Source organism: Drosophila ficusphila, unplaced genomic scaffold (assembly GCF_018152265.1).
Source record: "Drosophila ficusphila isolate 14025-0441.05 unplaced genomic scaffold, ASM1815226v1 contig_412, whole genome shotgun sequence".
NCBI lineage: Eukaryota > Metazoa > Arthropoda > Insecta > Diptera > Drosophilidae > Drosophila > Drosophila ficusphila.
In genome coordinates, this window is record NW_025064326.1 from 5,058,866 (window position 1) to 5,086,581 (window position 27,716).

The 27,716-nt window shown below is 40.3% G+C and overlaps 1 protein-coding gene across 1 annotated transcript; it reads left to right on the forward strand.

Moving 5' to 3' along the window:
• Positions 1-69: 69 nt before the first annotated feature.
• LOC108089878 (probable G-protein coupled receptor 158) lies at positions 70-27,133 on the forward strand. Its single transcript, XM_017188336.2, is given in 16 exon segments — positions 70-422; positions 1,761-2,127; positions 15,381-15,973; positions 15,976-16,365; positions 21,854-22,093; positions 22,158-22,216; positions 22,730-22,849; positions 22,915-22,995; positions 23,071-23,419; positions 23,595-23,663; positions 23,723-24,124; positions 24,229-24,423; positions 25,576-25,703; positions 25,933-26,044; positions 26,431-26,451; positions 26,760-27,133. Coding segments are annotated over 14 exon segments (2,796 nt in total). The 5' UTR covers positions 70-422; positions 1,761-2,127; positions 15,381-15,541; the 3' UTR covers positions 26,958-27,133.
• Positions 27,134-27,716: the final 583 nt, after the last annotated feature.

The following is a 27,716-nucleotide window of genomic DNA, read 5'->3' on the forward strand; positions in this document are numbered from 1 at the left end:
TAAGGTATTTTAAATAATTTTTCGTAAAAACAATTGAGGATCTGGGTCTTTAAGCCCAGAAAAATATTAATAACGGTTTGAGTTGTCGCTAAATCCAAGACTCCTTTCATCCCGGACTCAAACCAATAAGGACTTAACAGTAACCAAAAATAATTTTTACTGAAATCGGTTAACAGAGCATTTGAGAGCAAAAAACCCGCGGAGAGAGCTTTTTGCGGAATCAACAACTTAACGCGCGCACTCGCATCGGCAGGACGAAAGCAAGGATTGCCATTTGAAGGTGCTGGCGGAACTCGGAGAATACAATTGAGTACAGGACACAAACGCGAACGCACACGCTTCGATTGTGGGCGCTGCCACGGGAAAATTAAGTTGAATCAGTGCCTAACCAAAGAAATTGAAATAATTGCTAAAACCGAAGAGTATGTGAAAAAGTATTGAAAAACGCGTGGTGGTGAAATAAACGAAGAAAAATAAAAAATTACACGCGATTCGGGCGGTTTTCTTTTTAACATGTTCGATGGGAGCAGCTTTTCAACATGCGCCACGCATTTTTTGGGTGTTAAATGCTCGTGTATCTGTCGGTTTTTGCGCGCTTAGCTCTGCGGCGGCATTAATACTCACAGACATACACGCACACACAGACAGGACGAAATCCTGCCAGGATATAGGCGAGTGTGTCTGCGTGAGACGCCGCTCCGTTAGTTTTGCGCGCGTGTTGGTCTACCCGCTTTTAGTGTGCAAATCGTTTAATTTATGAGCAAAATATATATTTTTATACGCATTTCTCGTGCATTCCCGTTTCGTTTTCGTTCCGTATTCGATTCCTCGTTAATTTGCCGTTCGCCTTTCGAGCCAAATTCGTACTCCTGAATTATCAACAGCAGCAGGAGCAGCAACAACAAGGAGTTCCTCCAAAGTTTTACCTTTCCCACTCGCACACACACATAAACAGGCAGAGTTACAAATACAGAGACACATTCGAGGCCACAGGATGTCTTTTTGTGTATCCTAGAGTTATTTTGAAAGCAGCGCGTGTAGCAAAAGGAAGGAATAAAAAAACAGCAGGAGTAGGTGCATGCGAGAGGAGCGAAGGATTCTATTTAACTCGGAAAAAGTTTCAGCGCCTTGGACTTTTTATGACTCTACTTTCGGCCTTTTTTTGCCTTTAATAAACTTTTTTGGAGTGCAACGGAATTGGCCAAACTCCATAATTGGCAACATAAAAAATTGGCAGGCAGAGGTTTTTTTAAAGTCATTTCGTCTTAATAAAAAATATTGCGTAAACTGAAACAAACATAAGGGATTTCACAAGAAAATATAAAAAACATGTTTATTATTTTATCGAATTTAATAAATACTCAAAGCTATTATTTTTCAAATTCTACCAAACTACAAATATTTACTTATTGAGTTTGTAGTGAAAGGCAAACTTGTCCAACTCTTTTATTTGTATTTGACCAATTTCTAACGTTGTTGTTAAAAGTTTCCGCAAAACTCTTAGAGAAATTGCAATCCTTAAACTTTTGATTGCATACTTTCAGCAGCATACCAGCAGTAAAAAATATCTAGATATTGATTGCATGATTGAACATCTCGAACGTGCAGCTTAAATTATATATATGTCAGCATAAGGATGTTTTCAGCGAAATCAGGATATTTATGGTTTGTTTTAAAAGGAGTATTGTGTGTGCGAAAAGGGAAAGGAATAACTTATATGTACAGATAATAAATTCACTTAAAATTATTTCACAATAAAGTTGTCCTGATTCAACTTGCCAACTACTCGCCATCTGAAATCCAAAAGCAAAATTTAATTTTAACAAAATCAATACTGAGAATCAACAAATGGAAAGATAATATAATTTACCAGCCAACAAACTACTACCACGAAAAACCCGCGCTAAAACCAACTGCAACCAACGAGCCAACCCAGCTACAAGCGATACAAAATCAACAACAATTTTTGGAATTAATTTTATTTGATGCGCGCGCTCATAAAAATTTACATAGAAAGCGGCATAAAATAAATACACCCGGCCAGCGAAACGCGAGCGACAAAAGTGAATTGGTTAACCATGGAAAAGGCGTAACTGGCAACTGCTGACCCAGGCCCTATAACTTTAGGTTAGTATGTCTTCCTCGCTGTCTTACTGACTCTGGATTCAGACTCCGAAGGGGAAGGGCAGACCATTTTCCTTTGCCGCTGCCTTTGCCTTTGCCGCCTTTTTCCTTTAACGTCTTCTCATTTTATTTCGAGCCTTTATTTGTATCCATTACTTGGATAAATCTGGGGTGTGCTTAGCTACTGATAATTTGAAAGAAAAAAATATTAAAAATAATAAAAACTTTGGAAGCTTACCCTAAAAATTTATTGTGATTAATTACTTATTTGAGAAAATATTTCGGAGATTTTTTTAATATTATAAAGTATTTCTCAAACAGTAGTTTAGGATTCTTGGCTTGATTAATAGGTCATAAAATAAAATACGAATTTCTGTTATTTGTAAAACAGGGTATTTTAAATTTGGGACTTACTTTTCTTTTTATTTTTGCTGCGTTGCGTTGCTCGCTCGTTTTGTTTATCCTTTGGCCCCGATCAAATAGGCATCATTTGCCTGAAGGCATCTCCGAAAAGGAAGAAAAAAGGTCCGCGACCGCATCCACCTCTCCGCCGTCGAATCCCCATACACATCCTCGTCCTCGTCGTCGTCCCCGTCCGCATTCGCATTCGCATCCGCGTCCATGTCCTCCGCAGTGACAGCAATTTGAGCGACAGACAGTTGATGACTGTGTTGACAGGAGCGGGGAATCTCCGATATGGAACCGGGATGTCGGGCCATCTCGGGCCATCTCGCCTCTCTATATCCCAGAGTCCTGGGCGATATTAACCCTATTTTTGTCGTAAATTAATTACGAGCAGCAGATGGAGGGACGTGAACGAGAGAGAGTCAGTCGGGTACGGTAATAGGCACGCACAATTTTTATGAAATTTAATATTGAGCGGTCAAAGCGAAAAGGAAAAGATAGAAGGTCTTTATGCCTGGTGGATAAAGATATAATCTTAATAGTTTGGGTTTCATGCTACCAAACTGGGTGTTCTTAATCTCACATTAAATATGCAACGAAGCATAATGTCTTAAAAGACAGCTATTTTGCTGTTATCAGTTAAAATGTGTTATTCATTAGTTTTATCACCGAGTTATTGCACACCTTAAATGCAAATACAAAATGTATATTATGTTTAGTGAATGCAGAAGAGCCCTATAATCCATTGGATTGCCATAAATGGTTTACCGGGTAGATAAAACATATTTTAATGCGAGTAATATTTCAATGGCCGCTCAAAAGGTTGGTCATTTATTTAATTTTGTTTGTTTTCAATTTGTTGGCCACTTCAGTAGTTGGTTTCTTACGCAGCCCACACTCCCATAATTCCCGACCATATATCATCGGCTCCTGCGACTTCCGGTTGTCGCGTTTGGCATTTGCCATTCCCACTGTCTATTTATAGGCGCCGCTCACGCAGACACCACCACATGTCCTGCCACGCCCACCCCGAATCCCCCCAGAGCCACCCACCCAATGCAAAGAAAATTGAAAAGTAAATTATGTGTATTTTTTTTATATATTTCCCTTTCACCCGGACTTATGGCGGCTTTGTTTGTCGACGCATGTGAGCGAATAGGCCGGGACTATTTCTCGCCGGGCTTCACGTGCAATTCCTCAACTCAGCCATACCAAATATTCCACACACTTTTCCTATCCTAACGTAGGAAATACAAGAGCGGGTAAATAAATAGATATTTATGTTACACAAAAGAGGAATAATTTAAAGCCATGTTTGATGTGTAGGTACAATAAACTTTAAGCTTCTACCCTTAATTTTAAATGTTTAAAGTAAGGCATTTAATGTCTGCAAAGTCATAACAATGTTATTTTTAAAAATGTTGAAATAATATGCTGTTTGTTTGGGATGTTTTAAAATAAACTTTCGATGTATTTTAATAGTTTAAAGCCAGATTAAATCTTCAAGATTTAATGGCCACCAAAATCGTTTTTTGAATTGTTTGCTTAACTTGTTTATTTTCCTGTGAGCTAATACTTTGACCGCAATTGTGACTGGAATTGTGAGGAATTTATTGAATTTTTATTGGATTTCTGTGCCGGGCCGCGTTGGCTGCTGTGTACTCGTTAGGCGTGGCATAATTCATTATGTTGACTCACCAGCACCCACACTGCCATCCACATTGGGATCCACATCCAGCCAGAGTCCTGGCCACATAGGAACCCTCCTTTGCCACAACACTCCACTAATGACGTGCCGCGTGCTTTGCATATTAATGCACAAAACGGTCGTGCCTGCATTCCGCTGGCAGCTCAATTTGCGATTTAAAGAGAGCCTGCCTGCCTGTCCGCCACTGGCAACGCCGGATTTAATATTGTTTTTCCTGCCAAGCGGAGGGAGGTCCTTTTCAAGGACACGCTCTGTGATTAGCACCGGACCGAGAGGGCTTTCGACGGGGGAATTATTACGCTGCAAAGATCAAAACCGGATTGCCAGGGCACCGAACTGCCAGTCGAGCCCACCTTTTCATATCAAAGCAAAGTAATTTTGGGCAGTCAAATGTGTGCAAGGATATACGAGTGAGATTGTGCGTGTGTGTGTGTGTGTATTTATATTGCGTATGTAGAGGAATGAACCACCCTGCAAAGTTGTCTTTGACGTTTTATTCTTTAAAGAAGCTTGCTTGCTGGAAGTAAATTCATAAAACTTTAAAACTGAAGTTAAATCCTTAGAATGTTTGTATTTGATTTTCAAAACTAACTGATTAAATTCTGAAATTTCTCAAGTTTTTAATAGTTTGCAGAGGAAATACGTTAAAAAACTGATTTATTTTCTGAGAAATTCAATTATTTCCCAATAGTTTGGGTTACACTAATTCCAAATTGCACTCGCAGTGAACCTAATCTAAGTCTAATTGCTGGACGGCGATCTTCCAGCTCGTTGCTTAACCAAAGCGGAGCTATCTACAACTTCCCGTTGGCAGGCAATGGTATTTACATATCTGCTCTCCATTCTCCATTTCCATTGGGCTGGCAAACTTTTCCCTTTGCCGAGAACTTTGCTTGCCGGCGAAAAGTTTCGGCCAGAAACAGTGGGCCCATGTCGCCTGGACGAAAAACTGGGGGGATGAAATGGGCAATATCGCAGAGTTCGCTCACATTTCTAAGCAAACGTTTAATATTCACGCTTGAGCGCATTTCCAGCGGAGCGGGAAGGGTGCTATGAAAATGTGTGAACTGTTTGACGCTTATCTGTATGCCCTGCCGTTTTGACCAAATTTTATTGCCTGTTTCCAGGCCAAACGCTTCGTTTCTGCTCAAGTGAACTCGGTCGTAATGTTCCGGAGCTGACGGTGCTGAAAATGCTGCCTCTGCCACTACTGTTATGCAATTAGCCACCGCCCGAATTTCCAGGAAGGATGTCCATTCCCGTGATGATGTTAAAGCGCTCTTCATTACTGTCTTGTTCTCATATTAATCATACGCCATGTTGTGCGCACAAGCTGTGCTAATGAAATCCGGTCCAGTCCGATGTCTGATCTCTGATGTCTGATGTCTGATGTCCGATGTCAAGTGTTTAAGGCACTTTAAATGCAATTTCGAATTTCTTGTGAAGCGGCGCTTGTTTACATACCCAACAACATTGGCCTCCGTCCGCTTTTCTCCGTCTGTCCGTCTGTCTGTCCGTCTGTCTGTCCGTCCGGAGTGAAAACACGGACTTTGAGTCGGACGTGGCCTGCAGTTGCGATTCCTCTTTGGTGTTCGTGCTGCGTTCCTGATTTTCAGTCCAGTCTTCAGTCTGGCTTGGAGCCATCATTCAACTTTCATGCGAACATTTGTTTTGCCCCGTCGTGCTGTTCCTCTGTTTTCTCTCTATTTTTAAGTGCTGCTCGGTGACTGGAAAGAAGGACGAAGGAGTTCAAAGGCCAGTCAGCAGCAGTCTCGCTTTCCACTCGACAGTGGTTCAGTTTTTGCCAGTTTAAGTTTCTTAGATATTTTTAGTTGGAAGAATAAATATTTCTTACCTGGCTATTATTTTGTATAACTATTACTATTTTGTATAAAATAAATATACTTTAATGAACTTTAGTATACTATTATATACTTTATTGAAGTAGTGAAAGCATTTTAAAATTTCAGAATATTCTACCCCTTCATTTTAGACACCTAAGTTGTAATACAATTTCGTAGGACTTCCCCCATAACTAAAAAACAAAGTTTTCTCTGTGTGAATAAGGCAAAGCTTTGGCTTATTGCGGCACCTCCTCCATCGATATTAGTTGCCTTGTTTACAGACACTTTTTGTTGACGCCAAGAACTTCTGCTAGCATGGCCTTCTTGGCCTGCTAGTCACTGTGGCCAGGAGCAGAACAGCGGTGGTGCCAGTGGCCATCCGACCATCCAGGACCCGACGAACCATCAGCGGAAGTGCTCGTCGCCATTTTTAGTGCACTTCTTGAAAGTGCGCACATTTCCGTTTGGCATCAATGATTCGGACCCGGCCATCACTCCTCCCACTTTATGTTCCACACACTGCCGCCCACTTTCTATGTCCTGCTTCCCTGCTCGCTCCTCGCTAGTCGTTCGTCCTTTATGTCCTGTTTGCCTCCTCGCCTTCGACTCGCTGCTGGCTGTTTTGGCTTCACTTTTGCTGATTTTAATTTTGGTAAAAGTTGTCACATTTGATTTTTGGCAATTGTTCGGTTTTATGTGCGCTAGTCTCCGCCTTATTCTGCTTTTTTATGGCGCTTTTTATGTGGTGCCACGTCGCTGTTGCTTTGTTTGGACCCACGGCAGTTGGCTTTATTGTCCTGGCCCCCCGGACTCGTTCCGGGGATTTGGGGTCAACGGAGGTGGAGGCGAATAGAGAGAGAGAGCGTCGAATGGAATGCCTGTTGCACGCCGAGAAATGGGAGGCAAGTGGATTTCTTAAAACAAAAGCCGGGCAAAAAGAGATTAGCGAACGGAGAAAAGTTTGGCCGAACTCGAAGGAATGATTGTCTGGCAGGATGAAACTAATTAGCCACTGATTGTAATTTATGTGCTGGCATTGTGTGGGTTTAATTTGGATTTGGTAGTTTGTAATGGCTGCAGGGCAGCAGCTAATGGCGAGCGAGGTTAAAGGTGAAAGTGCAATTAAATTAAATCAATCTGACCACTTAAGCAACTATAATTTAAAGTACAGCATCTTGTGGCTCAAAGCCAATCTCTCAGCTGTGCGATAATAATTTCATTAAATTGTTATCCCACTTAGCCGCTGCCATCAAAGTTGCCTGCTCAAACAATCTTTGAGTTTAATCTAGTCAAACAAAACGTAAATGCTTGGCCAACACTTAGAGCAAAGCCAACTTGTTTACCCATCCACCTCGGTTCTCGGTTATCTCCTGGCTGCATTGTCATCGATGTCGGATCATCTGGCCTCCATTGTCCTCCTGCATGATAATGATTATGGTCTTTAGGGCTTCTTTAGGAGACCGCCCATCTGCCCATCTGGTGGGCAACTAACTGCTGCAAACTGCTGTGATATTTATGAACTGCAATTTCTTATGCAATTAAATGTGGCCTTTAAGTCGGCTCACTCCCATTTCCCCGACCTACGACCATCGACCACTTGACATTGCCATGGCTACGGCTGAGCCTCAAATGACATCAGCCGAGAATGGGAATTTTCCCCTTTTTCCCCGTACTTTTCCAGGGGGGAGCAGCACCCCCACCCCCTCCCCAGCCGCTCGTTTTCCATGTTCTGTTGCCGCTTGACTGCACTTTAGATACACATATTGGATGCATGTTGTACACAGCTTCGATCCGCCCGGGAAAATGGAACAGGAACAGGAGCGTAGCCGACAGGCTGCACAAACAGAATGAATCCGAATAAAATCAAGTGAAATTTGAACTTTTGTGTGTGCGAAAAAAAAAGCGAAAATGGAAAAGGCGTTGTTTGTAAATAGCAATCGAAACAGCAATCGGAGCGACAACTTTTCACGCTCTCCCAAGCGAAATAAACAGGAAAATGTAGGCCAACCATGTGTTTGATGTGACCAAGTTTGTACAGTGGTATAATTATAGGATTATAAGGATAAAATAGGGAATAAGAATAGAAAATTTAAATAAATAAAATCCTTAGAGGGATTGTGTCTATTTTTGGAAGTGAATAATAACAAGAGTATTTTTAACAAAGCCAACTAATCATAAATAAAATTATTCAAGGCTGAAAAATCCCTTAATTTGCAATTAAAATTTCCATAGGCTCCACTGTGGCACCCCCTTCCTCCCCCTCGTCCACATCCTTTGTGTTAAGGCCAACAACAAAGCTAATAAAAAGCTATGACCTCGAAAAGTTCAATTTTGTTGCTGTATATAAACGTTGAGTGTGCTTGACAATTTTTCACTTCAAGCAACAAATTATGCCGTAGCATAACATTAGGCGCACCCACACACACAGAGAGAAAGAGAGAGATACCCACACACACACATACACCCGGAATCACATGGTCCTTCGACATTTTGAAGTGAACCTTAGCCCCTTTTCCGCTTGTGCGTGCCAAGCCGACTCGGTAGCGACTTTATCTAAAAGCGCACTTAGCCCAAGTAGGCCAAGTAGATTACGGCCAAAGAGCCGCTTGTCTATGGGCCCCCTATATATGGTATACTTGTATTTGTATTTGTATATAAATATACTACCAGTCCCACGCCCACGCACATCTCCGCCCAGGGAACGAATGATGAATAATCGTAATTTGAAAAATGTATATCCCCCATATGGTTGTTTTCACTAATTTTGGGCATCATTTATTATTAGGGAGATATATTGGCATATTGGCTGGGTTTTCTTTTAAGTAGATTTATATATGTTTGCCATTCTGTAACTACTTTCTAGTTATGCCATAAAAAATGGCAACAAAGTGCTGTTAGATAATCACGTTTGCACAAAATGTGTAACCCAATAAAAAGAACAATCAAATCGCTAGATAGTCATCCAACTACACTAAAAAAACGTATTCAAAAGCGAGATTCTAAGGTCGTGCTTTTAATGATATAAACACTAGCAGCACTTGAGTAAATTGTGCATGTAAACACTCTCCCAAAAAAAGTACAAAAAATCAAAAAGAAAAAGTGGGCCATGCGGCAAAAGAGCCAAAGAACAACAAAGTGCGGCGCCAGACCCTGAAAAGTGATTAAAATGATTGTTGTACAACAATGTCCGCGTCCTTGTAAGGGTTTTGCAGGCATCCTTATTCTGCCACTCCACCCGCCCTTTGCCGAAAAATAGCGCAGCCATTATTTTTTTAGTCCTCTTTCGTTTCACAGTGTTCGCTGGGAAATTAGAATTTGCCTATATTAATATTTAAGCTGACCGGAATTTATTAGAATCTATTTTTAATGAACTGTAAAGTGTTGGAAAAGAAATTGATAAAAACTTTTGAAGCAACCCCCGGTGAGCTTTTAAGAAAATTAGAATTGAAATTCATTTCATTTAAGGAATGTATTTTTAAATAGGAGATAAAGAGATATATTCGAATTTGCCTATATTAATATTTAAGCTGACTGGAATTTATTGGTATCTATTCCTAATGCAGTGGCGGATCCAGGATTTTGATAAGGGGGGTCCAAAATTTTTTAAGGGGGGAAATTTTAACGCAGTAATTTAAAGAAACTCTTTATTAACTATTATGACAAAGAAAAATTTACTAATCTACAAAAACAAAACAACTTTTCATATAATAATAAAAAAACGAGGCACTTCTGACGTCGAAGCTTATTTCGTGCAAGCACTTTAATGTTCAATAACTTAACTATTTCTTAATTTTTAAACTTTTTTTTAGCTCCTATCCGTTTGTTAAGGGCTTTAAATTAATTTCATAAAGATTTCAACATTTTTCTACGGGTATTTTAGCCCACTTCTGCAGTAAAGAAATCTTCAGGTCATTTTCGTTGGAAAATCCACTTTTTCGAATCTCCAAGTCCAAAATTTTCAACAATTGTTCAATAAAATTTAAGTCTGGAGACTGTGTTGGCGTATTAATCCCATTGGGACAGTTCTAGATCAAGAAAGGGCTACAAAAAAAGAGCCGGGTTGCACCAAACCAAATATTCAACGATCTCGAGAAGCGCTGTTTTGTCCGGAAAACTAAGGAACACCTCAAGCTATCGGTTTCAAAAATTGCTGCGCAGATTGAGATCGAAATTGTCAATAAATTTCACCCAAATACAGTTCGGAACATATTGCACCACCATAACTTTAATGATCAAGTTGCATGAAAAAATATATTCAAAAGTATACAAATATGATGCCTTGGGTCAAGTTCGCCATGGTGTTAGAAATTCGGCCGATTTATTTCTGGAACGACGAAATTTAAGCAGACGAATCAATTTTTAATTATTTTGGGTTGGTTGGAAGACGCTAAGTGAGGAGATGTTCCAATACGAAGATGGAAACTAAAAAGTTAAAAGCAATGCATTGGCACGGCGGTGACCATGTCATGGTTTGGGCTTATATGGCTGCATCCGGGGCCGGGAACTAAGTTTTTATTGCCGGTATCATGAATGTTAATATATATTTAACAAATTACAAAGAAAGTTTGGTGAAAAGTGCCAATAACTTGGCTAAATGGAATCGATTTAGATTCAACCAAGAATATGACCCAAAGCCTATTGCTAGAAATATATGTTTTGGTTGATCTAAAACTGTCCCAACGGGTTTTGGCGGTGGTACCCGTTACCACAGCAACTCCAGAACGATCATTTTCGACTTTGAGGAGAATGAAAGATTATCTGAGAAACACGATGGGTCAAGAGCGTCTCAATGGTCTTGCATCTTTGAACATTCATCATCGCATAACTTTGACTGAAGACGAAATTCTCAGAAAGTTTTTTGAAAAACCTCGGAAATTTAAGAGTGACTAGAACCGTTTGTGGATCATATATAATATTTTTTCTTGATTTATTATTCGAAAATAAATTAAAATTTGTGTAAAACATTCAAAAAATTACGAATTTTTATTAATAACTTTGTGTTTCAACTGCACCAACATGCCCAATAAAAGCATAAAATTTGAAAGTATATGATCCCATGGGGGGGTCCGGACCCGAAAACCCCCCGTGGATCCGCCACTGTCCTAATGAATAAAGTGTTGAAAAGAATATAAAGAAAATCTTTTTACCAACTTCTTGTAAGCTTTTAACGAAACTAGAGTTGAAATACATTTCATTTAAGAAATGTTTTTTAAATAAGAGATAAAGAGATTTATTTTATATTATCTCAAAATATAAATAATGAAGCATATTTTATAAACATTTTAGAATTGTTTAGCCTTAAATTAGCTATCAAATATAAAAAGTGAAAACCTTTAGCGCATACTGTATTTACAAGTTGTGTCTATATAAATGCCAGAATTTATCTAGAAAAGCCTAATTGGAAAAGTGTTTTGGGACCGGCACTCGAGGCTTTTAGCCGAAAATGTCCCGACAAAGGCACAAGGGAAGCGATTTGAAGCGGTGTTGTCTGATTTGTTGGCTTTTCGGGGGGTTTCATTTGGGGCAGTTTGGGGGGAATGGGGTGTTTGGCTTTTGCAAATAGTGGGTGGTGTTAGGGGAGAAGGTGAAGATGGTTCTTATGAGCCGACTTAGGCAAAAAGAGGGACAATGGAATGCTGCGGGTGCGGGAGCTGCGAACTGCGAACTGAGAGTTCGAGTTCGAGACCGGCGAACAATTTGTCCTCGAGAATGTCAGCGGCACTCCTTATTATGCCTCTCCTTCTGCAATTGCTTTGCTTGTTGCTCTCTCATTGTTTAATTGTTAACCATTTTGTGTGCAAGTGTGTGTGTGTGTGCCTGTATGTGTGTGTGTGTGTGAGGCTTTGTTGCATTGTTTGATTGTTTCATGCCCGAGCTTTGTCTCTCGTTTTGTGTGCGTGTGTGCGAAATAACATTTGTCTAATGAAAAGCGCTCTTGTGTCTCCCTTCCACCCGACTCTTTGTCTCGCTCGCTCCTCGTCTGGACGGCCCTTGCTATTTTTAGCTCATTATGTTGCCATGGCCCAAAGGACATTACGTCCTGGGACACGCCTCAAGAATTCAGGATACATCTTCACCCGAACGTACAAGCTGACATCCATGCTTCGGTTATTATTTCTCTTGTTTTACAACATAATACCTAATTATTGCCTTATTTGATTTCTGGCAGCTGGCATGAATTTTGTATATTTCCCTTGGTTGTAAAAACTTTTATATATAATTTAAATATTCATATTTGCCAAGCGAAGCAATCAAATAATTACATGCATACACAAAAACCCGATTAAGTTTGGCTAACCAACTATAAATTCAAATCTTATCAAATATGTAACGAAATGCATGTGCACATCCGTGAATCTCAAATATCTTTATTATTTAAGCCACCCACTGAACAGCTGATAATAAATTGCAGTTCTCCCAAGAGTGGCTGCTTTTCCATGTTTTGCCACAATTTACAAAGGCGGTTGCGATACAAAATATGGTTTTGATTGCTTTGCACACAGAAATAAAATAATTGCCAGAAAATATATATAAATATTCAACAGCTGGGGAATGACAAAATATCGCTCTGTTGTTTGCCCATAAAATTTGCATACCCAAGTTGTCAAATAAAGATAAATAAAGAGGCTGACAGCAACCTCAGCAAATCCAATTTGGGGATTGAAATGTGCAGCCAGTCGGCCAACGATGGATGGTTAGTGATTTGTGATTTCTGCTGTGAGCTTCTATCCCCAAAGCAAATTCCAGCTAGTTGGCCAATTGGTTGTAACTGCAAACATGCAACTAGCAGGTGACAGGTGGCAAGCCAACTGGCAGCGGAACATGAACACGACACAGCAGCAGCTACGAGTAGTACAACCGAAATCTGGTTAATTGAAAAACGGAATGGCCCACAGAGACATTCGCCCTGATTCGGGTTCGGATCCAGATGCGGATACGGATTCAGATTCGGATTCGGGTGGCTGTGCGCTGTGAGATACATTCTCGCATCCTTACCGCATTAGCTGCAGTTGAGCGAGTGTCAAGGTGAGGCCAGGTGAACCCAGCCAGTCGGAAAACAGGCAGCAAAAACAGGGCGAAGCTGGGAAAAAAAAACTTGGCAGTACCTGGGCTTAGTACCCATACACACTGAAAGCAAAAAATATAGCAAGAAATTATGGTTTCTTACAGATACTTGAAGGTTATTTAAGATTACTTTAAGAAGGAAACGGAACACTCCAAAAAGTATAAGATTTAACAAATAGATTTAAAGAGAAGAGTCATTCAGATATTGAAGTATTTTTTAGCAATAAAATATAGATAAATAATTGTTTTGCAATGTGCTTTTGTACACAAGAAGGTATCTTACAATTTTATACTTACATTTAATATCTTTAATTTAAAAGACAACAAGGAACAGCTACTTCCACAAAGAAGACTTTAAAATGTAACATCCCTTTAAAGCACTTTTCTTTATTGATTTGTAGGCTCACCTTCCTAGAAAAAACGTGTATAAAACATGCTCGCCAAATAGAATCCTTCAAGAAATGTAAATTAAGGGATCCCACCTCAAATGGACATGGGAGACTATTTTTTTCCGCTCGTCCACACTTTTCCCTTGGCTGCTGGCATCTGGCCAAATCACGTAATCACAACTTGTTTATGGCGCATGTGCCAACTATTCCCGACTTTCACCTTCACGGCGGCCCCTTCCGAATCCGAAACCCTCCCAAAAAACACAGAAGAGCAGACCTCCCATCCCGACCACCGTGCAGTTGCAGCCATGAAAATTAATTTCAATTAGCGGAAATTGTTTTTACACCTGTTTGCCTTCCAGCACATAGCAGTCGTCGAAATCGCTTGGCCAATTTGCGGCCTGTCATCGCATTGACGGGCTAATACCGCACTATATATCCCCTTACCCCCTGACCCCATCACCCACTGTGCTCGCCAATTCATAAATCAGAATTGCAAATTGCTAAGAGCCACCAGCCCAGCGGGAGTTAAACTACAGCAGCAGCAGCAGCAGCAAAAAAAACACAAAAAAGAAGGAAACAAAAATTATAGCATACCGCTGGGCGACACTTGAGTGCAGCAAATGCCACGCCCACTCCCTTGGGAACTCGTAACTGGCTCTAAGCAAATTCTTTTCTGCACTGCTTTCATGGGCGTGGGTGTGGCGGAATGTCGAACAGAATTGCACACAAGTTTGTCTGAGCTGAGCAATTTAAAACGATTTAATTGCAGCTTCATTCCACAGAAAGGGAATGAACCCATAAACTGCAAACTGCGCTTCAACTGAAACTAAGTTTAATTAGTACGGAAAGCAATTTAAAGCTGGATTATAATTACTATCATTCACAATTAATTTGGATCCCATAAAAAAGGAACTAATTGCATTAAAACCTTTTAACTGTTCAACAAAAAAATGGGATATCCGCAATCCTAATTGACATCAAAAATGGCCATTATTATGAGGTATTAATAAATAGAGATCAAATTGTTCTTTACACCTAAAAAACCTATAGAATGTTTTTTAAATCAGAGTTTAGACCATTTTTATGCTATTAAATAAAATATAGAACTGTATACATTTTATTAGTTCTTCATGGCAAAAAAGAGTACTTCAGATTCTACTACCTCTTAATTGATTTTCCTGCATTTTGGTCTTGCACATTCAGCAGACGTCATCGCCGAGTATTTGTGCTGGTTTCTCAATTAAATGCCAATTGGCGTAGCCATAAAAAAATTGTCATTTGGCGGGGGCGTTTGTGAAAATGTCAGTTGTGGGCTTTGCGTTTGGGCTACTGATTCCGGATGCCAATTCCGTTTCCCTGGTCGAGGTGGTTTTGCCGTGGACCTTTTAATTGCCCCGCAGAGGCAATCAGCATAAATTTATTTAGCGAATGCAGTCAAAATTAATTGAACATGCATGGGTAATATGGGTGAGTCGAGAGGTATTCATCTGCCAATATTTAAAGAGTAATCGAAACGGTCATGGCAATCGTTTACAGTCAATTTAATTATGTTTACTTTGTAATGGCGGCTAAATGGAAAATTAGCGTCTGAAATAAATAAAAACATATGCCTACATTTAGGGAAGAGGCTTTAATGGTTGAATTCATTTTAAATTTAGTAATGGTATGGATAATAAATTGTTCATTTTCCATTGGTTATATGAATGCAGCTAAGTTTAGAATTTTCTGTTGTATTTTTGTTCCATATTTTTGAAATACCGACAGTACACACTCGAAACTTTTAATTTATTTTCCGACTAAGCCGCAACTAAACAAAAGCCGAAACTTTTGTAATTTTTGCAGATGAGCGCGCCACTGTGCCACAATTTCGGTTTACACCTGTCGAAGCTGCCACTCCCACGAGTAACTTTTTCTACCGCACCGAAAAGAGAACTACAGCCAGTGAAAACAACAACAAGAAAAACAAATAGAGCAGTAACAACAACAACAACAACAACAGTGATATGGAACTGTGCATAGCAACAAAGTCAAAAACGGAAACCGCTCAGAGTTCAATGCAGCAAAGCAGCAGCAACAACTATCAAAAGAAATGCCACCAAAATCAAACAAATACTCAAGTACAGAGCACTCAGCGAAGCAATTGCAGCAGCCACAGAGATCGAGACCACCTGACAAAACAACAACACCAACACAAACAACAAAAACAGCAACTGAACCAACGAATAAATAGTGCAACAGCAACATCATCAAATTTGAACAGCAGCAGTAGCAGCAGCAACATCATCAGCGAAAGTAGCAACAGCAGCAGAAAAAACAGCAGAAAACCGAGCAGCAGCACACAATTAAACACGCTATATTCGCTCTTGGTGATTTTGATAGTCGGCCTTGCCACCGCCACCGTTACCGTTACAACGGTTTCCGCCTCCCCCACCCCCACTCGCACTCCGATCCCTCCCCCTTTTCCCGCGAGAGCAGGCGCGATGCTCTTTTGGCTTACTACAAGCGGGCCCACCTGCCGCCGCCGAGCAGCGGTGCCACGTCCCCGGGGCACGAGTTCCACCTGCAACACGATGCAGCCGGCCTTGACTTTGACGAGCTAACGCCCACCGCCAGCGTTGTGTCCGCCCTCAGTCGGGCGGAGCGTTTTCCCCTGCGTAAGCGCAGTGCCACGCCCACAACGCCCGCCACTGCAACATCGCCAATGGCAGCTGCAATCGCAAGTGCAACTGCAACTGCGGCAGCAACACCTTCGAAGGAGGCGGCCAGCAGCCAAAAGCCGGAGGAGAAGTGCGAGCCAAAAGTACTGGAAACGCAGCCAGATGAGCCGGTAAGTTGACCCAAAATCATAATAAACTGTTAATTATAAAAATATTCAGATATCTAATAATAAGTAATCAAAATAATTAGTTTCTCACATGCAACAATTAAATGATATTAATAGAGTATTTAATGTATTATCCTCTTCTTGAATAATTCCCTTTCTATATTTATGGCAATTAATTTAAACCAACAGAAATGTATGGTTTTATTTTTGTATCATAAATTGATTTATCAATTTAATTAGATACCAAAGCTTTACACTTTATCCTAATTACCAAGATTACCAAGCACACTTCAATGCTTGGCAACAAAGGTAAACGAGAAATTTCTCAAAATTGAGCAGAACTTCTTCAATTGAGTCCTGCAATTGTACTCGTAGTTCGAAAGTGTACACATTTTGTTTATCTTTTCAACTTTTAGCCAGAGCGCCGCCTTGTAATTTGCTGCCGAAGAAGAGGTTGGGCGAAAGTTTCCGCTTTGCACTTAGTCACGAGAACTACTTAGATCAAAAGCAATTCCAAGGAGCGCACAATTTAGTGGCGCAAGTTTTGAGGCAATCATAGAAATGCAAACGTAAATTCAGGGGATTGCAAGGATTCACCTTCCGGCTGCCTTCATAACTTTTGACGGACATTTGTGAGAACGAGTGCAGCTTGCACTGCATCGATCCAAGGCAAAGACAATTAACGACAATTTACGAAATTGCCAACGCGGCAGTTGCGAATAATCAATAAAATTGCTGAGATAGCAAGTCATATAATGTGTTCTCTGGGTGCTTCCACTTTTTTTGTCTTTTTTGTTGCTGTCGGTATCCTCTTGCTTTTTCCTGCTGACACAAATCTCTGCGCAAATCTGGGCTCCTTTTTTCTCGTTTTCACCTCCTCACCTTGTTGATTGTCGTAAAAATATTACGCATACGACATGGCTGACGCAAGTGAATGTGGGAGGAAAGTTTTTCGTTTTTCGGGGGAGTGGCGAGTGGGCTGTCTATTACACAGAAACCGCGGGATTTCGGAAAGAGTTGCGGCCTGTCTTGACAGCAGTTCATATGTGCTGCCTTCGCACCCATCTCGTAGTTGCCTCACTTTACGGAGCTCTTGTACAAGTTAATTAAGAGATGCTAATGAAGTGAGCAGGGCGAACACCGTCGCATCCTGAAAGCACTGGGAAAAATTTAGAATATTAGTAGAATATTTTTATGTGAAAACCCATTTAATTATTTAAACATATTTAAGTATCTAAATATAAAAAATAAAAGTATTGCAGATTTCGATTTAATAACTCTTAGAACATTCTATTACTTTAAAGGTAATGTGACTGCCAATCTATTTTATTTAAATAAACCAAAAATTTCTAGGTGTAACCATTTTCTAGATACTTCTAACACTCCTCAACGGATTGAGTTAATTGAGTTATTTTACACTTCTTTTCGTGTGCGCATCACAACATTTAAATTGAATTTGCATGACAATTGCAGCCAAGGACTCGAGGACCTCGTCAGCGGGATTTTCTCCCACTGTCTAGCGCCTCCTTGGGATGCTATTTTTAGTCCGCTAAGCGAATCGAGTATAAATATTCAATGAGTCGGCGGTGTAAACAGGGTCCAATACATGACGTGCACGAATCGATTACCCTAACTAAGTATCCTCTGACGCAATCGGGACCTTTGTGTAATTAGAAGGCAAACAATAAACTGAGGGCAGGCAAAAATAAAAAGGCAAAAGAGCGAAATGGATGAGTGTGTAGCATCCTTGGGGCGATTTGAATCTCAAGTGTGGCCAGATGAAATAATAAATAAATGTGCTGCACAGCATCAGCGGCTGACAGCTGCCAACTTGGGCATTATCCTGGCCATTGTCTTTCCCCCTCGCACTCCCTCGCCCACCACTCGTTCTGTCTCGCTCCTGTGCCCTGCGGTCAACGGCGAGCGCCTTGTCGAATGCCTGTCAAGGATTATTGTTGCTCCTGTTGCGGCTGCCGCTGCTCACCTTGTTGTTGTTGCTGCTGCTGTTGTTGTTGCCGCCATGTTGCTGTTGCCGCCTGCGGTGGCTTTTGTCTCCCCTCCAGCTGAAGTGTCTATCCCTGTCTTTTTATTTTACTCTCGTTTTTTTCCTGCGTGTGCGTGTTGTTTTGCTAACAATGTGGAAGCTGCAAAGTTATTAATAATTGTTTTATATATTCTATTTTGTTTGCCATGCTGGACACGCATATTGCTGCTTTAATCGAAAAACCTTGCCTACTTTTTAGGGCTTTAAAGGGAAGAAATACAATCGATATGAAACGTATTAAATATCATTCCAGTTCGATAATTTTAAACAATTAAATAAAAGCTATTTGAAAATAGTAGTTCATATTTATAGGACAGCAGCATATTTTAATTATTTTAAAATCAATTTTAAGCTCTCATTAGGGCTGGCTAACAGAAAAACATAAATACCAATCTCACATGATAAATACAATAATTAGCAATCATTTGAAACTATAATTGCAGCATAATTATCGAGTGTTCGCTTGGATTTATTTTCACTTTTTGCAATCCCCAAACCAATTATGTTTTCTGTTAATTTGTTTAACATTAAAGCTTGTAAACTGGGCGTTTATTATTTATAGAGATATAAATTTAAAAACCATCGCCACTCAACGGAATCATTTATGTTAATCTGATAAATAAAGCGCACTCACAGAGGCGAAGGCGAACTTTCGTAGCAATCAGCTTATGTCATTCGCCTTGTCGTCCTGAATAATGTAATGAATGCAAGCGGTACAGTGAAGCCTGTCCGTAATCGCCGGGGAGTGTGGGTGTGCTGCCCGGATTTGCCGAGTGTCAACAGCAGTTGAGCCAAAAGACAGAAACGAAATGGGGGATACAAAAAAAAACCAAAGAAAATGAAAACACTGTCTGACATATTTTATTCATTAAGCACTGAGCGTAGAAAATAAAAGGAAAACATGCAAATGACAATGAGGAAGCATACAGTTATGCCATGTAAATATTTTTATGGTCATAAGTAGGAATTTCGTACATGCCGATGCCGGAAAATGCGATGCAGATGGAAATGCGGGAAAGGCGGGAGCGGGCATTAAAAAGCCAGTAAAACGCGCTTTACTGATTTCATTTCGCAGCCAGGATTCAGTACGTGTCACTTTTTTTGTGTGTGTGTGTGTGTGTGTGTGGGCCAGACTCTTGGCATAGTTGTTCACACAGAACAGACACAAGCACAGTCACATTTGTTTGGGCCATGTTTGCATAAGTATGCATGTTTTATTGCACACACACTCGGTGTGTGTTTTGTGGCTGCTGCCGCTATTTACAAGTGTTTTCCCCATACATTTATACCCTTAAAAAAGGGCTTGAGTGTGTGTGGGTATATGTGTGATGACAGGCATTTTGTTATGGGGTTATATACCTTCTTTGTCGAAGAAAAAGAGGAAAGTTCGGATTTTTTTTAGGAATGTAGCAATTATTTAATTACTCGGGTGTTTTAATTTTTGATAGTACACTTTATTAACTATGTTTGTGCAAAATTTCGTGGAAAAATATCAATTAGTTTTTAAGGGGTGGCTGTTTCCCTTAGAGGCCTTTTTTTTAGGGCCTTGCGGTGATAACGCTCCTGGTCGAACCGGTCAACTGAATCCATAAAAGTAAAAAAATTTCATTAGTTTAGAGTAATATCTTGTGCTTGAACGAACGATTTAAAAATTTTTTATTTTTTTATGCATACGGGAACGTTTTATGCAAAAAATGAGCTTTTTAGTCTCTAGAAATTTCACTAAAAAATTTATTTCGGCGAAAAAAAATTTTGCGTGAAAAGTCGATCGTTCAAGCACAAGATAATTTCATTACGAACATTTGAAAAAAATTTGAAGTAAATCGGTTCAGTAGTTTTCCGCCAATCGTTATCACCGCAAAGTCATTTTTCAAGAAACACCATTTCGAGATAATCGCGTTTAAAGTTTCAAGTTCAGTTTCAGGCCGCTACGAGGCGCGCGGTTAGAAGCGCTGTAACTTTTTTCTACTGCTCGAATCTCTATGAAAATTTGGGAAAATGTTCTCAAGGAGTTGTTCTTTAAGATAAAGCAAAAAAAATTTTCGATTTTTTGAAAATAAAAAAGGTATATAACCCCTTAAGCCACATCAAAGGATTCAATGAACATAATAACATTTTATTGTGTTCTTCCATGGGGATTCTTTTTTGATAAAATGAAAAATGACTGCAAAGGAACATCAAATTTAATTGTTTTTAGATACCGTTTAAGGGGTAGGAAAATAAGATAAAAATTGGAAAATATATTTAACTTTTAATTTTATATTTATTATTATAAGTATTATTTAGTATTTGTTCTTCCTTATCTGTTAATATGTAATAATATCTTAATTATTTTTAACTTACAGATTTTTTAAATACCTTTTATTTAACAATGCTCTTCCCTCATTAAGTAAGAGTAAATCGAAGGTTTATGATAATGGCCACACCGCATATATACGAGTGCTTAGAACACTCCATCATAGCTCTATCTGTGAGTAGGTCGGCCCATTTCCCCGCTACCTTTCACTGATTGCTTTTACCTCGATATGTTCATTTGGGCGGTGGATTTGCATACACATATGCGGAAAAAGAGAGAAAAAAGAGCCCACACTCGCAGACATGCACAAACATTTGTATACGGCTGTTGCTTGTTGGCAATTTATTTGGGGCTTCGGTGGCGTATACGCAATGTGGTCGCTCATCACCGAAGCGCCCTGCTAATGGGAAATATTTGTTTTAAAAGCCAAAAGGTGCCGACCGAACTACATGACTCACCCGCATTTCGCTCCCTCGCTTGTGGTTACTTTACTTTTGTTTCCCAAAGCCATAATGATGTCATCAAAGTTACCCCGCACTCCCCACTCCCCCGATTCCCTTCCCCTTGGTGCGTAGATCTCGAGAGCTTCTTGTAACGTGTAAATTATGTACAAACATTTGGTCGGTTAAGAGCTGAACAAACTTGGATTAAAAACATTTCTGCATTCGCACAGCCTGGGGACGGCATTAAATCCTATTATTTCCCACTCGGAACAAAACTTTTCGTACACCTTGCCAAAAGGTGTTGTTGCGAAGCGTGTCCTGTGCGCCAGGTGAATAATTAATGGTCCCGAGTCAGGGGAAGTGTCCATGTAAAAGCCAGAATGGTCACTTAAGCCATCGGGCTGCCGATGCGTATACGCAATATTTACGAATTCCCAGTTTTCATTCACAAATCACACGATTTCAGCCCATAAATTTGGTTTAGTAAATTAATATTTAATTTAGGTAGGGATTACTTGTAGTTGATGCAACATTTTCTCTTTCAATTATTTTTCTGATTTAAAGAGGCTTTTACCATGTATGATTTAACTTTATTGACTTACATATCTTGTTTCATTTAAAATGCCCTTAAGCTCAAGCAACAATCTAAATGATATATTTATGATACCCAAGGAAATTAATTGTGATCGGCTTTTATGAATTTTGCAGTTTTACGACTACACAGACATCGCCGAGGATGCGGCACGCCAGTTTATTGAATTTTTATCGGGCAAATTCCCCAATGCCAACACACCGATTACCATCGATGAGGCGACACGTGCGGAGGTGAGTCGTCGAGCCAACGGAATCGCCAGTTACGCCCTCAACGAGGACGACAATCTCCTCGCGTTCGCCATCGCCGCGCCCAGCATTCACACGGTGGTCGTTAAGTTCAGGGACAACGTTACGGTACGCACTCGCTAATCAGCGATCACGTAAAGCGGTCCACGTTAATCGGGATTACCTTTTGCAGATACCACCGGATCAGGTTCACAACAAGGCATATCTGGGTTCCTACTGGCGGGAATTGGGGTGAGTTCAAGATCTATAATAAAAAATAGAATATAATTCACATATTATAATCCATTTGAATAGCAACCAATTAATTCGAGTTTATCTAAAGCTTCTAAATTGTGAGGTAGAATAATTTAAACTAGCCTAAATCCATTTATTATGTCCATTCAATTAATTACGCAGATTTTTAAGCTTCAAATCTGTTATTTGGCTTTGTTATTTTTGTGCACATAAATATATCCAAAAACACAATAAGCTCGAATCCTCTAATCCGATAAAATATGTTCATTTGAACACAAACTTATTTAATTTAATTATCAGAAATTCTAAATAAAATTGCGCTTATTGTACAAATGGGATTATAAATTCAGCAGCCAATTTAATTCAATAAACTATTGAATTTGAGGAAGCTTTAACCTGGCTTTTCATTGGTTCCCATCATTTAAACCACTTATTGTCTCAGTAGATAAATGCATAATCTATAATCCACTTGGAAAGTTGCCCATAAATGTTTTGTCTTCCCACTTACAGTGCGGCCTGGAACAGCACGGACGGCACTCAGGAGTGGGGTGCTCCCTTCCGCGACTGCAACCTGTTGACGCGTCGCTGGCTCTGGCCATTTCGCATATCCTTCAGCGAGCACAGGATCAAGTGAGTCGAATCGAGATATATATATTCGGATGGGACAACTTGTAATTTATGGTAAACATTTTCAGAGTTGTGGCGGCTGCTTTTATTGCCGCCGACGAGGATGTGTGCAACGATGGCTTGGAGGAAGTTTTTGGGCGTCGTCATGGGTGAGTAGTTTACAAAACTTTTTGCAAAATAAGTGACATTATTTTTGAATAAAAAATAAACTAAAATCCTTTCAGCTGCGATCGCAATACGACTTTCTGCCTGCTCACCGAAAATAAACCCGCCGCCACGAGGGATGTTTATACGTGTCTCTGCCGGGAGTCCTACTATCTGCCCAACTCCACTCTTCAGGGATTCCGCGGCGATCGAGTGGAGCTGTCCGAGGGATACGACAACTATTCGTGTATTCCGTGTCCTGGAGGATGCTCCAACTGCGACTCCAACGGCGTCTGCCTCACTTTCCAGGAGGAGGAGGTGCTCAACGTGGACGCCTGCTTACGTCTTCTGGTGGCCATCGTTTTGGGCGCCTGCATCCTGTGCTGTGTCGTCCTGGGCGTGATTGTCTTCAGGCAGAGGAAGTGCAAGGTATGCAGATTATATTTCAAGCTATTTTACCGCATAAAAATGCATGATAAATATTTTGTGTAATTAGAAACCTTCTGTATAGCTTTTTATTTAAAAATTGTTTTAGTTTATAAATGTCAGAAATTATTATTTTATTATATATATATTGTTAATCAAACATTATGATACTTTTTAGGCCATCGCCTCGGGCATGTGGACTGTGCTGGAGACGATACTGCTGGGCATTGTTTTACTTTATGCATCTGTGAGTGGTCCTTTTAAAATCCCCTCCCACTTTTACCCACTACAACATTCCCTTTGCAGGTTGCCGTCCATTTCTTTCCCGCCTCCACCGAGCGTTGTCTTTTGGAGCCATGGCTCCGTGAGCTGGGCTTCATCACCTGCTACGGAGCGATAATCCTGAAGTTGTATCGCCACCTGGTGGACTTCCGCACCCGCAAGGCGCACCGCTGGGTGCTGAGGGACGTGGACCTGCTCAAGTACCTGGGCACCATGGTCTTCGCCGTCATCTGCTACATGGCCGCCTTCACGGCCTCCTCGTTGGATCTGCTCGAGAGTGCCCAGCTGGAGAGCCTTCGGGAGGCGGACACGAACACCTGCCACCCGCTCAAGTGGGAGCTGGTCACGCAGACCAGCGAGATGCTCATCCTGTGCTTCGGCCTGCACCTGTCCATCGCCAGCCGGAATGCCAACACTCAGTTCAGGGTAAGATTCAGGATCCAGTAAAAATAACATAAAAGCATATAAGCATAAAGAGTTTGAATATTTTATGTTTTTTATAACATTGTAATTATTTCTTTCTCTCACAGGAACGGCAATTTCTGGTGACCGCGCTGACACTGGAGTTCCTGGTCTCGTCGAGCTTCTACTTTCTGCGCTTCGTCTACCTGCCGGAGATGAGTCCCAGTGCCATCCTGCTGGCCCTCTTCGTCCGCTCCCAGCTGACGAACAGCTTCGCATTGGGCCTGATATTCGTGCCAAAGTTGTGGTACCAGCACAAGCAGGTAACCGATACGAGTTCAAAGCGTTTTAATTTACTTACTTTCCTTTGGTTTCCTTGGTTTCGAGTTCGCTTTTTGGTTTTACACACTGAGAATTAATTAGGAACCGTTGCGTCCTAGTTGGGCATCAAGTATATATGCTTAGAGTATTCATCCCCCGATTAATTGTGCTGTCTGTTGCGGGAGTGGTCGTCATTATTGTCATCTGGCATCGAAATCCGCATTTGGTATTGACATTGGTTGAGGAAACGATTTTTGTTAATAACTAGCCACCACAAAAAATAAAGGGGAAACCCAACTTAAAAACCGAAAGCTTTGTTGCTTTTGCCGATACAATTGATTACTTCATTTGGTTAATGTTATTTTATGTTTTCGTTCTGGTTTCATCGACAAAAATTAACATAATTTTAGTATTAAGCTAACATTGAATTGAAACTTTAGTCAAGCTATGAAGTTGCTGCAAGTGTGTCTCGTTTAATCTCAGAATGTTTGACAGTTTTTAGCTCTTTTAATTTGTGCTTGATTCTACTGCACTTAAACTTTACTAGCACGCCTACTTATTTGCATGTTTAGCGTTGATTTTTGCATGACTTTTTCCAGAACAACACGAACTTAAAAACATATGACAAAAATCGGTTTCCTATCAAAATTCCCAATATGCATACCAGAAATATTCCAAACTAGTGTTTCCAAAGTACTTCCTCACTGTAACTCTCTCTATGTCTCTCAACCGAATAATCTTTAACTGAAATTCTCTGTCTAAGTAGCCTTCTAATAGCTAACGTCCATCTTTCTTCGATTTTGAGTTTCTTTCTTGGTTTATTTAACTCGTTTTACGTTTCCAGCACCACAACAGAAACACTCACAGCCAATGAGCACCCACCACCCACAAAGAAATACTTATAAACTACATCGAATACAGACTCTCGAGCACAGATCTTTTCCTTTCCTTTCCGTTTTTGCTCTCTCTCTTACCTTGAGTTCCGTTTCTATTTCCGTTTCCGTTTCGATTTCCACTTCCGTTTTCGTTTCCGTTCTCCATTTTCCGTTTGACTTCCTGAGTGTGGTTTGCGGTGTTTGTTGCATCTTCATAGCTTGCAGGTTCGTTCGCTAGCGTATGATCTATCAATACGTTTACCTGTGGATGCTTTCAAGGGTACGTCACACGATGCCGGCCAAAGGCTCGGCGGAGGATATGCCGGGCTCTGTCTGGGCGATCCGGACATCGGCGAGCTGACCATATCCGAAATGAGTCCCGAGGACATACGCGCCGAACTCAAAAGGTGAGCAATATACTACTATAATCCTGTTAGATAATAGTTCTTTCTAGGAATAACCTGATCCAATTTTAAGATCATATGATGATTGATTTTGTAAAATGTTTTATATTGAATAACATCTCTGGTCATTAAAAATATTGTTTCAAATAAATTATTCCAAATCTTAGAGGATTATAAAACATTTATTGGCAATATATATTATTATTTTTAATATATTTTAACAAAATTCCAGACTGTACACGCAACTGGAGATAATGAAGAACAAGACTCTGAGGCAGGACAATCCGCACATCAGCAAGCGACGTGGCGGACGCAAGGCGGGTCACCGTCGCTTCTCCCTGCAGGTGAGTCGGGGTCACCACAGACCGGCAGCGTAGTCCACCAGCCATAGTGCTCACTGTACATGACATCTCCGCGGTCAAATGGGGGGGATTGGGCCGTAGAACTCAGTGACTCTCCGTTCGATATTGCTGTAATTCTTCAATCCGAAACCGAAACCAAACCCTATGCTGCCCATCCCGAGCTCCCTAGATCTTTCTCTCCCCAGTCTCTCTATCCGTCTCTGAATCTATATATCTCTCTTGCTCCTCCAATGTGAACTTTCAGTATTGTTTGCCACTAATATTAATACATCTATAAATATCATTGTTCTTGTCATGATTATGTACAATATATTCGAATCCCACCACAACCAAACCAAACAAACATTAACCACCAATGTTGAATGTAGAAAAAGGGCAGCAAGGATAAGGTAAGAATTGTCGGCCGCATTCTAGCATAAACCTAAAACCGAAATCCATATCTGTGTTGTGACTGTAAACTAAAACCCCAAAAGATAATTAAAGAACTTTAAGCACGTTTGTCTATAAACTTAGACCCAAGTCCCCCTAAAAAAACAAACCCCCGAATTACTTTTCTGTGTGTATGCGTGTGAGCATGTGTCCGTCCATAGTTAGCACTTCATGTCTAATCCAAAACATATTGCACACGAAACATAAACAAATATAGATACATAAATTGATAAATGGATAGATTTACTGAAAGATATTAAATCCACAGGCTCTAAGTGCCAAACACCGCAGCAACAAGCATCATCAGGATATCGAGATCACCGAGGCGGAACCCTCTCGAACTCCCGAGGATTCGGTTTGCAGTGCCGAAGGACCCACGGACACCTATGCGGAAATCTCCGGCGTATCCCACTCAATGCTCTCCCACTCGATGGTCTCCCACTCCGTTGTCTCGCACTCAAAGTAAGGAATTTGAACTAAGGAGATCGCCGGATTGTTGAGGATTAAGGATAACCTATGACATATTCCCGGCGATCAGAGAGATTTGTATATAAGTATTAAACGGTACGATACATGTTGGTATTTGTAGATAATATGTATGTGAGAAATAGTTATTATATAGCGCCACAACACAAACAATAAGAGAATTACTTTAATTTCGAGAAGAAAGAAAAACCAACAGGAACATGAAAAGAGATGCAAACACAAAACACAAACAATAACAAACATTACTTTATTTTTAATGAAAGGAAAAGCGAAGCACCTTGAAAGCCAAGAGAAAACAACAGACAAGTTTTGTAAAGTTTTGATAAATTTTTAGAGGATTTACTTTGTTGATTTCCCTCAGTCTTGAGTTCGGTTCATTTCGATGATAGGATCTCTTCCAGATCAAAGTTGTACGAAGTTGTAGAGCGGTAAAACAAAGCCCACCTTTATAGGTAACGATAAATCTGTAAAAACAAAAGCCACACGAAGTATAGTCCTATTCCTAAAACACGAGTTTTTGTTCACGCCTAAGTTCCTCGATAGTTACTAACACTCGACTTATTTGCCAATTGTTTTCAATCCAACCAAACACTAACTACTTAATCTCTACAATCTGTAGAGATATTGAAAGAGTGGAGACACAGCGAAAATCAGTTTTAAAACAGTGAAAAATCAGTTGTAAATTTGAGCTTATAGGCATTAACTAGTTATTCCCTCATAACTATCGTACGTTTTACGT